General features: G+C 41.9%; 1 protein-coding gene across 1 annotated transcript; it reads left to right on the top strand.

The window, feature by feature from the left end:
* Positions 1-5,914: 5,914 nt before the first annotated feature.
* On the top strand, positions 5,915-12,348 carry LOC123165974 (stromal cell-derived factor 2-like protein). The gene is made up of 6 exons (XM_044583736.1): positions 5,915-6,356; positions 6,504-6,644; positions 10,782-10,922; positions 11,685-11,734; positions 11,832-11,961; positions 12,062-12,348. The coding sequence occupies exons 1-6, from the start codon at positions 6,249-6,251 to the stop codon at positions 12,143-12,145; spliced, it is 654 nt and encodes a 217-aa protein (XP_044439671.1). The 5' UTR covers positions 5,915-6,248; the 3' UTR covers positions 12,146-12,348.
* Positions 12,349-12,882: the final 534 nt, after the last annotated feature.

Raw genomic sequence — 12,882 nt, 5'->3', positions numbered from 1 at the left:
ATGTGGATGCCCTGGTCCTATAGCTATGCTCCTGGATTTGCTAGATTGATCAGTGGCGTTCGTGCTAGGGCGATGATGATTAATCGTGGCTGAAATAAGTGTGCCTTTGAGCAATCGTGGTACCTGTGTGTATCAGGTTGGATCCTCCCTCTTGTCTCTAGAATCCTTTTTGATCCTGTGATACTTGTTGTTGTCCTTGGATGGTCATTCTTGTTGAGTGATAACCAGGGCAGCTCCATTGTATGAACAGATTGATCTGGTGATAAGAGATGACGGGGGTAGGTTATATGATCGAGGAAAGGTGAATCTGAGCCCGCTATGCAATGAACCCTGAATCCAGAAAAACGAGACCGATCGGAATCCCTGGCTCCTCAGCGATTTGTCGAAGTGACTATTGATGACCTACAGGTCTCAATCTTGATTTCCTTGTAGACTAAAAGCTGAGATGCCATGTCTTTGTGAGATGCCAATGCGATGATAATTTGATGCATGTAGCAGTTTTTTATTTTCATTGAAATGATTTTATAGATTCTGTAGTACCAATTTTCCTTGATTCTGTAGTACCAATTTTCCTAGATAGAGTGTTTTCTGTATTGTTTCAGAAACCCGTCCAGGCCAAAGCATCTGATCATTTTTATCAATTCTTTGATTTTTAGCATTTCATTATACATATTTCAGCTTATAGGTTCCCCCTTCTCCCTCTTTTTGCATGAGTCTGTTGTATTCATTATAATGTCCTGTTCTAATTTATTCACAAATATATTGAAAATGCTAATCTGAAGGCAGAACCTTAGTTAAGCTTGAACTTGTTTGCTGAGTATATTGTAAATCTTTGTCACACATTCTGGAAATGAATGGTTCCATGCAGCTTCTGGGCGCTCTCGGGTTTTGGGGACATCTTTGGTGAAATTAGATGGCTATGAAGCTTCTGGAAAATGACAAGTCATGCCTGCTACTGCAGTTCATCGCAGCCTGGCACTAACTCATAAAGGTCTTCGAGTCGGAAGACAGGATGATGCCCATCGACAACAAGTCCATTAAGCTCCATATCTGGAAATGGTATTTACTCTGGTCTGATCTACTATAACAATTACTACCAGCTGCATATGGAATGATGTGGCGCTTGAAATTACTTCGTGGAATGTGAATTTTGAGTCATATAAGGTTTATCTTGTGATAGACCTTAGTGTCGCATTCAATATTTCTTTATTTCCTATGAAAAAAGTTACATCATAAATGTAACCAAGTATAACAATAAGGAGAAAAATGGGGGCTCCGCTGCCATGTCTTAGAAGTCAGTATCCTCTTCAAAGGTCGTGCTATTAGATGGCGCCTCGTCAAATTCACAGCTGATCTTATTCCTATCAAGTTGATTTCGTCTTGCCGTACATATATTGCACTTTCAAGATGCTTGGGTGGAGAACTCAATGTGCTCTATGTATCTCCCAATTTGTTTGTATCAAGTTCGTGTGAGGCGGTCACTGTGAAGTAAAATCGATAAGGCGGATGAATTACGCCACTTCTTAGTATGCTTAGCGATTATGGCTTCGTAGTTGACTCTTCTTATGTGTTCTCGCTTTTAGTACCGAACTGCATGTTCAATGCCCGTCTTTTGTGGTCGGATGAACGCACCGAGCTTGATCCTGTCTTCTAATCTGATGTTGATCTTGAGATCCATTGTGTTTTACTTCTGTCGCAATTGAATGCTTCTTTACTTAATTATTATCATGTATAAGTACAAATGCCATACTTAGGTTCCTGTGTGTGTAGTTGTATACCTCCTTTTTAGAATTGGATGAACACCCATAGTTCAGTTTGGGCTCATGCAGTGTGTTTTTTCTCGAATGCTTACTCTTGATGCTTCATGTGATTCAACATCGATAATTTCTTTTACTTAGTTTTTATGCATTTTATGTATTGTTTGTTGTCGAATAGATTCTGAACCGATGTACATGAACAAAAATAGATGATAATGTATCGATAAATTCCAATTATTTATGCATGATCATTTTGCTAGGCATTTTGCTGACAAAGGAAAAACCTGAAACTAATTTCCGTTTAACATAAACTCTAATATCTATACTGTACATACATTTTAGACATGTATATTTGTTCACCAACTATTTATTTTCTGTTGAAATGAATGGTAATACTTGATTTTCAATTTCCTAAATCTATATTATTCTTCTGTTGATAAAAATAATATTGGGGCACACCACATACTAATTCACTCAGTTTAGGTCTGTTTCCTTTGAGATTCACAAACAAGTGATGTAGAATTGATCCGAATTTTAAACAGACCTACACTTGAGTTTATGACTGCTTTTTATGTATTTTATTCTTTTACAGGAATGCATCCATAATCTTGGTATAAAATTTATCTGGATGGCTCAGAACCTTCAAATGGCATGGGTGAGATACAGTTTGCTGTATTCGGATTTTTTTCATCATCACAGGTTTGCAAATTTTGGTTATAATGCCAGTGTGTATTTTATGTTTCCATTTTCCATCAATTCATCTTGTAGAATCTCTGTGACCCTGAACGGTTGTTTGGAAGTTCGGTTCAGTCATAGCCTGATTTTTGCTGCCAGTATTAGATTTGTGAAGTTGGCATTTGACTATGGATCAAAATATCCCCGGTTGCTCTATGGATCAAAGGTTTACATGATTTTCCGAGGAGGGGATATGGAAGCTGGTTCATAATATTTTAGGAGTTGTGATAGAACAAGAATGGTTTCACTACCCAGCCTAGAGCATCTATTTATTTTGCAGCGGAGAAAATCTCTTTAAGACTGTACGTATCATTGCCGATCAAATAGTACACATACTCCAATTGTTTGATGCTATTCCCTCTCATATATATAGCAAGGAATCAACTTTTTTTTTGCGCATATATAGCAAGGAATCAACTTTATAGCTCTCATTTATTACATTTTGGTAGACCTCAGGAGAAAGTTCGCCTTCGTGCTCTGCCGTCTAAATGTGTTGATTCCCCTTGATGTGACCATACTGGATCTCACTGGTGGCTGCTCAACCTACAGGGGTCTCTCTCTGCCGATCTCCTTTTTGCAGCATAGAATGGCAGGAAATTTATCCATCCACCTGTGGTGAGAACTTGGTGTCACGTCTACCTGCCGAGCTGTCGCTGGTGCTAAAAATGGTGTTGCTGCAGCTGACAGATGCCATGGACCAAGTGCTATTCAGATGTAAGTTTCAGAGCCTATGATCATTGAATTTTCTTTCGAAGCTAAAATATTAGTCGTTCGTTTTGTATAGGAGTCTATTGGCTTAGATCGTTGTAATTTAGGAAATAAGTAAAAGCATTTAATACTTAAAAATAGTGTCAACAATGGTGAAAACATGCCAGGGTGTATTGTCTCCAAACTAATGATGGTATATTCTTATTTGGAGCTTCACTAAGCAGTTGTTCTTTAAAGATAGAAATATTTGATGCCATGGTGATTCCTCTATATTATTAGCATATTTAATCATTGCCATGATTATCTAGGTGGATATATAAATTGTTCTTTGTCGAGAATTTTCTTTCCAGTTGTTGGTTGACACCCACCTCCGAAAATGACCTTATTCGCCTCTTTATTTGTAAGCTAATCTCTCCATGATGCAGGACTCAAGTGTGTGTAAACCGTAAAGATTAGACCAATGGATATCAGAAAAAAGGAGCTCAATCAGGTATTTCACCATCTTATGCTACACCGTCATGTATGTTCACCTCTATGATGTATATTCACCTTCGTCCAAAACTGCAAGCCAATTTGTTTTGATATAAAACTTTGATATTTATTAGGTGAAGTTTTTGTTTGGTGGGTTGCTAACAAATTGCAGCTGGGTGTTGCACTGTTGGTACCTTTAATTCCTTGCTCTTAGCATCAACAAAGGTAAACGCTTTGGTGCATGCATATTTACTTGATTGTTCGTTGTCAAATATTTAGAATAAAAGGGATTTCACTCATGCAGCAGCTAGCCGAACGCCCAGGTCGTGGCCTGATGTGCTCACCAGCGGCGCTGGATATGCCCACTTCCTTTCTCGCGCAACGCCTTCCACCACCGCCTCCAACCTGACCTAGCTCTCCATTGCCTAACATCCCCACACTGGGTGTTCCAGGTTGTTGTCTGCCTCTCTCCGTCTCTTGATTCCCTCTTATTTTGTCATGTCCATGCTACGGTTCAGAGTAGAGCCCAGCGTGTTTTTTTCATGGTCAACAACACATACTGCTGATAGTTGTGGAGCTACTTCCCGTATGCATCTTCTTTTAGGATATTTTTTTCCATTGCTTTCAGTATTGGGAGATCCATCATACATGAATTGGGTAAACATTTGGGCTATACATAGCTCCGAGCTTGTGGTCGCAGTGCTATTGTTTAAGTTTATCTAAAAAACAACACTGAATGTGACTTTGGAAGTTTAAGTAGATGCAGACTATAACAGTAAATGTTTCAGCTAGCATGACGCAAACTTCTGGTTTTTGTGCAAATATTTTCATCGTATGTGTAAACTCTGATAAATGCCATGGTCGCTATGTGATTTTGCTTCTAAATATTTTATTTTTCCCTTAGAGATTGTCTGGGAATAGGTGTTATGATGGTGAAATGGTGTAGTTCACTAAGAGCTTATGATTTTGTAAAAACAGGAACACTTCGTTATGCACAACCGTTAAAGGTCCCGAAGAATCCTCCCAAGTTAGTTGAAGTGAATAGGCTGATTGAGATGCAAATACCAGAGAGGTAACCATGTTGTATATCTTGAGTTGCAGTATTGATCTTTCTTGTGGGAACAAGCTACAAATTTTCCCTATATTTCAGTGTTGACCTAGATTCTTTTTCATTCTTCAGTTCTATTCCTACAGAGTTTATCAGTGTGGAGCTAATAAAATTTTTCTGATTAGGATGTTTCATGGTAAAGGTTCCCCAAACAAGTATGGTCTATTAAACTATTTGTGTTTAATATATATGTTCTTAGGTCATCCAAAGCCAGAAATAAAAAATTCAGTATGATCTATTTTCTGGTTTTTTGTTGGTATGCACTAAAAAAATGTGACCCAGTGTGGATGCCTATGGTACTTTTTTTTATTGCCATGGAAGGTAATTGTGATTTTTGGACTTTGAAATCATGTTTCTCCTTTGATCAGCAGTTGCTCAGAGTCTTTTTATTGCCATCAGTTTTCTGAAGTTATTCTCGAAAAGACGAGATGCCTATTCATATTCATATATTCAAATGGTATCTCATCTGTTCAAATTTGTTTTTTCAATATTGGTTGTCATGCTTAATCTGTGTTGTTCTGGATGCAGACTTACACCTTGGACCTGCTTGGCAGCAAAAAGATGAACCAAACCCAATGTGATTCACCATGTAGGTTTTTTTGGTGGAGCAAAATGACGAAGGTTCTGAGAATCAGAGGTAGTGTAGTATAGCTTATGACTACAGAGCTACCTTGTGGATATGTTGGCTATAGAACCAAGTGTACAAACATGTTTCCTTGTGATTGTTTTGTTTTGGTTATGTTCTGGTGCAAATGGTTTTTCCATTTGAGTTGCTCGCCGTGAGGCGGGCAACGCGCGCCACTTATCTAGTGTATATATATGTTAAAAAAGCTCTACTCTAATATAAACATCGAAAAAAAGGCGGAATAAAGAAGTGCGAAACGGGACGATAGCCCTCCGATCCTCCAAAAGCAGACCGTATGTTGACCGGCAGAGCAGACCAGCAGAGTCGACTCAAACCCCTCCCTCCTCCACGAAGCCGTTGCCACGAGGAGCAGATTATTGAACCAATGGCGTTTCGCCATATCACCATAACTGCCACGTTGACGCCTCCCATTCGCTGGGTATCCTTTGCCATGACGTGGCCGCGAGAAACCGCAGCTTCCTCTCTGGTCCTTCAAACAGAAAAGTAAACGAAAAACAAGCACTCGTCACAAACACAAGCGGCGCGCAATTCGCGTGCTCCTTCGACCTGAGTTCCCCGCGGCGTAGTGGCGTACGAGCGAACCTTCTAGAGCTTCCTTCTCTGCCCCGTCGACACCGCCGCGGTGGCGCCGCCCACGCCCCAGGGGCCGGTCCTCTCCCGCCGCAAGCCCGCCTCCGCCGAGGCGAAGCCGTCGGAGGCAGCGACCACCAGCCTCGCCGGCGCCCTCGCGCGCGAGCGGATAAGGCGCCGCGGTGAGCGGGAGGAGGAGCAGGAGGCCGCGCCGTTCTGGCAGAGGACCTGGTTCCTGGCTCTGCTGCTCGCGATGGCCGCCGCGTCGTTCGCGCTCGCGCTTGTGCTCTACCTCGGCCTCGACCTCCCCGAGGCGTCGCCGTCGCAGTCCTACGCCGCCGACTCGGACAGCGCTGTGGAGGTGGGTAATTAATTTCCGCCTTCCTCCTTGTAAGGTTGCGATTTGGGATGGTTGGGTTAGGGCGTTAAGCTGATTAGCGTTCTGTGTTTGGAACTGGGATCACTATGGATCGGATCAGTGACGCAATTGTTTCTCCAATTCCTTTAGATTTCCTACGGATCAGTGGTCAAGTTAATGCACGAGAGGACCAAGTTTCGGCTGCATTCCCACGACGTGCCGTATGGATCTGGTAGCGGCCAGCAATCGGTCACCAGCTTCCCAAATGTGGATGACGCCAACAGCTACTGGGTATGTATCTCTCTAGCGCTGCATCAAACAAAACTGAATTGAACTAAGGCGCGAGGCCGTAGCAAAATTATGTGTTTATTAATCGATTTACAGTTTTTTCCTGACTTCCAACACGACGCTGTTAACCTGGAATGGAAAGACCATTCCAGGTTATTTAGCATGCGAGTGTTTTAATCTGGTTTGCTCAGTTACTTGTCCTTTCTGTCAGGGGTGGAGCTGGAAAAGTCACCCTGATGCACCGCTTTAACATGGTTTTAATTTTTTACACAAAAGTGTGCTAGATAAAATGTGTTTTGTAACTCCTAGCATGGATTATCAGACATAATAGCAGAAGATGTATAGGTACAAAAAAATACAAATCAAAATGCTTTATCAAGTTACTTGGAAATGATGTTATGCGTTCCAACTTAATACTTGGAAAATCACTCAGCCGAACGAAGTAATACCCTAATTAGGAGTAAAACCCATAGCCAATGCCCCACATTTTGCCAAAACTCCTATTATCTGAATAAGGTTTAATCTACTGGCAACACCTCAGACAAATAATGGCAAGAACTGAGAATGAACAATTATTACCAAATACTAACAAAGGAAAAAAAAAGGTACCGCGCTAGAGCTGCTTGGTCGCGGTGTTGATAGACCGGCGCAGTGTCGGCTGTCTCCTGTCTTGTGGGGCTGGCATAGGCTCTGCCGTGCACTGGTGCCTATGCACATTTGACATAGATTATTTGTTTGAGAGTGACAAAGACTAATTAATAAACTGAAATCTCTGCTTCGCAACAACCTCGTACAGAGAATTAAAAATAAAGAACTGAGACAGTCTAGAAGGACGATTTGCACTTCATATCCCGAGAATTGAGATTTAGGACATCTACGTATGATACCTTGAGCTGGGCAGCTGGAGGAAGGGGCACAGCATCGGCCGTCCGCTGTGGTCCATTGACCAGTCGCCTGTTTGTGTGACGGCGTGCTCGATCGATCAAGGGGACGAAAGATCGATTTGTTGCTCTCCAGCTCCTGCACTTCCATCTCCCGGTTGACGGCTTAATGCCCAGCCACAGCAAACCCTACCAAAAGGTTACAGCCCACAATGCCATGCCCAAAACAAGGCTTCTGCATGTTCGTCTCTCCGACCTGATGCACCACTTTCAGTTTAACTTGGTGCACAGGCAAACAACACCACCTAATCACCTAATCAACAGCACCTAATCACTACTAAAATAAAATTCGACCCTGGTGCCTGTGCACCAGGGAAGCTCCGAGTAGCTTCACCCATGCTTTCTGTCTTTCTTTGCACATTCGTTCATTCTGTAACTCCATTCTTTTTGCGGCTGTTCGTTATTGCTGATTTACAGGTATCGCTCATAGAATCTGTCCAGCACTTACTTGCATGTCTGTGAACAGTCTATCTTTGACATGGTTTCTTGCACAGAGCTAAGCTTATTAAGGGCCTGTTTAAAACCCACATTGCCTCATCAAATCCTCAGTTCTAGCTTCACATCATTGATGGCAGCTTCTCTGCTGACCGGCTTCACCTGTTTGGTGGCAGATATGCGAAATTTTCCCGACTCTAATGAACAGGTCATTTTTCCACTTACCGGTGGCAGTGGGTTGTAATTTAGGCCAACTCCGTGTTTTTTAGGATCCCGCTGCAACTTCCCAGCTTCTCCAACTTCTCCAATTTGCACTGCGGCCCCAACATAGTTTCGTGGAGCTGCTTCCGCAGCTGCAGCGTTCGACCCTGCTCCGCACACGGAATTGGCAGAGCGGAGCTGGAGTAGTTCCAAACGGGCCCTAAGTAAATAATTTCAAAATTCCTTTTGAAGTTGACAGTTTGATTACGGATTATGTAATAAGATGTAGATATAACCCATGAGCATTTAGAAAATGAACTAAAATAAAGATGTTCATACTTCATACCTCAAATGTGGTGCGCGACCAACTGACATGGACCTTCTCTTCTGCCTAGCTGAGAGCATATCTGCACAAAGTACACTATTGTTTAAATATTTTTGCGAAGAAGGCTCTGAGATTGTTTACAAATGGACAATCTAAGTATTCAATAATATATTGCATTCACTTGTTCAAAAGTGCCAAAAGTTCCCTTAAGCTTCCATAGTTAGAAGTGAATGGCGGCAGTATATGCTTTGGGCTAAGAGTGCGTAGCTGCGTAGGCTAAAGAAACCAGCTTAGGGTACTCGTCGTAACTATTAAGAAAGATTAACATTAACGAAATGGAAAAGAATGATCAGCACTGCCCTACCCCAAACATAATGCGAACATTTTGAAACACAGCATAACTTTTAAGTTGTTTCGGTTCCACTTTCCAGCCAGTCACTGCCATAAATCTTTATTAAGGCTACGGCAGGTTGGTCATGTTCAAGAATTGCAACCTTGCATGAGCAAACTTGTGTTGGAGGTAAAGCTAAGAGATAAGTTGTTGTGGACTCCTTTTGGGGCCCAAACATACCAGAGGTGCCGCAAGAAAATTGATGGCAGCAGCAGTTCTATTCCAGAGGTAGCAGGTAGTGGCATTAGGAGCAGCAGCAGTAAATCAGAAGCCTAGGCAGCAAATAGCGTTCAGGTGAGAGTTGGACTAGAGTCCCGACTGAAGGTTAGGAAACAATAGTTTAAAATAAGTATGCAATACCCTGTAGGATACAGAATATCTTAGCCAGTTACTGTTTCCGAGGTTAGTTCGGCTCTAGCCTAATATAAGAGGCAGCCCATGTGTACAAATGCCTTCCCCAAAGCAGACTCAGCTTCTGCCTCTCCTAACGCACGAAGGTGAGCACAAGTTATCACGCTATCCCATCAGGTCGAGACCTGAGATGTACAACCTTCTTTGCTGCCCACACGAACTCCATCGAAAACTAGCCCATAACATAGTGATCTGTGAGCTGACCCCCACTCTGCCATGGCACACGGCGACGGCAAGCCGACGACCATCATTCAGCAGCTCAAGCTGATTACCGAGCAACTCCGAGCCCTGCTCGCATCCTGAAACACCCTGCCTGCCAATCTGCAAAATTAGAGTAAGAATATTAACAAAATCAGTAAACAAAGCAATATGAGAACTTCAGAGAAAGGGGGAAAATGATCCCAAAATATAAATCTAATAATATAGAACGGAATATTATACAATGGAATTAGTATTTTTTTTGTTTAGGTATGTAACTAGCCTTATATGACTATATTTTTATATATTTTAGTGATCCTGTAGATTTTCCATATTATAATTTCCCCACCTTTTCTGAGGTTTTCCTTTTTTCCTTTAATTTTTTTATCTGTTCCTCATTCCTATTATTTTTCACACAATGTTTTGATTTTGTACAGAATCGTTGCCTGCTTTTTAATACTTTACGGAATTTGTTGGATTTCAACTTTTCAAAATTGAATGATGCTGACTCGGGATTTTACTCTGGACATAGTTCCATGGGTGAGGGTGCGGGTGGGGTGGTTAATGTACACTTACCTCTGAAGCTAACTTGTGAAGATATTTAGCTTGTAGAACATTTCACCTTCCTTCTTTCATGTGTTTGGCCACATACTTCTACACTAGAACTGGTACTGCCTAGGAGATTATTGGCCATTTCAAGGCATATGAAGCTTGTTCAGTGCACATTTTAGTAATGTATTGGAATTTGACATATGAAGTTTCAGCATAACATTTGCTAAGAGTAAATTGATGTATGTTGTTGGAACATACTCTAATTACCATTGGCCTGCTAGGAAGTAATACCTGGGAATTCTGATAGGGTTGTTGATCGAGGGTGAAGCCCTTTATGTAGTAGGGATAACTTAGCTGCCAAGCCAACTCGAAGGAGGTACAAAGCGGACTCTGCAACATCCAAATCTGGAATCAACCTAGTATGATTACTCGGGATACAAGATAGGGACTCTAGCCACTTTTGGATCCGGCCAGGGCCGCAGCAGAGGGTGGTGCATCCAGGGCCCTAGCCCACCCACCATATGTGCCCCCACATAACAGTTCTTGTTTCTTTCTTGTACTATTTCATGGTGGAACATATTTTAGTAGTTTGTTACCATATTAATTGATAACTCGCGGTATATGTTCTGAGTCAAGCTCAAGCCTTTTCTTGACAACTTATTTTTATATTATATTTGAGAATGCAGATTGTGAGACCTCAACCGGATACTTCAGCAAAACAAGGTCATGCTATAACACCTGGAACAATCGTCAGGCTTCAACATATGAGGACTAGAAAGTGGTTGCACAGCCATCTGCATGCTTCTCCCATTACGGGGAATCTGGAGGTCAGCAATTCTTGTGACTTTCTTCTAATTTCAGGTCATGCATGATATGGTCTTTGTACCATTAGACCTTTATTACTTTTAATTGTAGAAACAATTTTAGCTGCAATTTTAGTTCTTACGAGTCAAGTTTGGTGGAGTAATTCTCATTGATGTGACAAATGGATATATCTTTTGATTCAGTGGCCTATTATGTTAGTTGGTGGGGTCAACGGCCACATATGGTGTATGTCATCATTTAACGGAGTGGATTAAATTAACCAGTCTTTTTATAATTAGGCAGATACTTCTTTTGGTTTTGAATTGTCAAAAAAAGTATTATCATATAAATGAAGTAAACTACTTAATTTCAAGAGTAAATTACTCTCTGGGTGACTATTTATTTGAGTGTGTCGAATAGGTTACCATCCTTCTTATTTGCACTTGGGTCACTCAACTAAATTAAGTTGTTTACTACACACATCACCAATGTGCGCGGTAGTGCTGTACCCACTCATTTCGGTCAGTGCCTATATGTGCAAGTTAATAGAGTGGTAACCTATTTGACACACTCAAAAAAGTTTTGTGGCCTATTCGATACATATGACCATAAGGAATAAATTCATTTTAAAAAATATCAATTTTGTGGCACTTTTTGCTTGCACCCTTCGCCAAATGAACATCTTTTTATACAGAGACTTCTGGTGTTGCCTTCAATTATATTATTTCATTTTTCTTAGAACATCATGATGTTCAATATGTATTCATGAATTCGTCTAATCTCAGGTTAGTTGCTTTGGTGGTGAGGGTGAGTCAGATACAGGAGACTATTGGATGTAAGTGTTGCACAATGCGCATTATATTTCTGTGAACAGCTGTCAGGCCCAGTCCTTGATCTGGCTGATCTCTTGCATCTTACTATTCCAATGCCAGGCTTGAGATTGAGGGCGGTGGAAAAACATGGCGTCAAAACCAACGAATTCGGTTGCGCCATGTTGACACTGGTGGCTATCTGCACAGCCATGACAGAAAGTATACCCGCATTGCAGGCGGACAGCAAGAGGTGAGTCCATGAGTATATTCTCGGATGTTAGGTTGAATTCTCAGATTCTCTAGGTATTCTTCTCCAGCAGTTCAAGAACTTCTTGTCTCTGCCTTCACAGGTATGCGGTGTTGGCGACAAGCGACCTGACAATGTCTGGCTTGCAGCTGAAGGTGTCTACTTCCCTGTGAGCCAGGCCAAATAGCTGTCTTGCTGGGTGAGAAGTGTCATCACTGAAATAGCAATTGTGTATGATTCGGAATACTGGAGTTGTAATCATTAGAAATGTTTGGCTACGTCCGAGTTCAGTTAATTTGAGCTATTAGTGTAATGTAAGCTTGTTGTATATGAACTGAAGAGCACATGCTGCTGCTGAGTACCACTTCGTTGATGCTCCGTTTCTTCTAATGCAGCAGGTGTGCATTGATGGCCAGGGGGTAAATAGGAAGTTAGAGTTATGAAGACAAACCTTGGAATCGAAAGGGTTTAGGCTTAGTAGAACTAAAACCGAGTACATGATGTGCGGTTTTAGTACTACTAGGTGTGAGGAGGAGGAGGTTAGCCTTGATGGCCAGGTGGTACCTCGGAAGGACACCTTTCGGTATTTGGGGTCAATGTTGCAGGAGGATGGGGTATTGACGAAGATGTGAACCATCGAATCAAAGCCGGATGGATGAAGTGGTGCCAAGCTTCTGGCATTCTCTGTGACAAGAGTGCCACAAAAGCTAAAAGGCAAGTTCTACAGGACGGCGGTTCGACCCGCAATGTTGTATGGCGCGGAGTGTTGGCCGACTAAAAGACGACATGTTCAACAGTTAGGTGTGGCGGGGATGCGTATGTTGAGATGGATGTGTGGCCACATGAGGAAGGATCGAGTCCGGAATGATGATATACGAGATAGAGTTGGGGTAGCACCAATTGAGGAGAAGCTTGTCCAACATC

This window comes from Triticum aestivum, chromosome 7D, assembly GCF_018294505.1.
Source record: "Triticum aestivum cultivar Chinese Spring chromosome 7D, IWGSC CS RefSeq v2.1, whole genome shotgun sequence".
In the NCBI taxonomy this organism is placed as follows: Eukaryota; Viridiplantae; Streptophyta; class Magnoliopsida; order Poales; family Poaceae; genus Triticum; species Triticum aestivum.
Note: the sequence above shows the minus strand (reverse complement) of the source record. Positions and strands in the feature narration are given on the sequence as shown.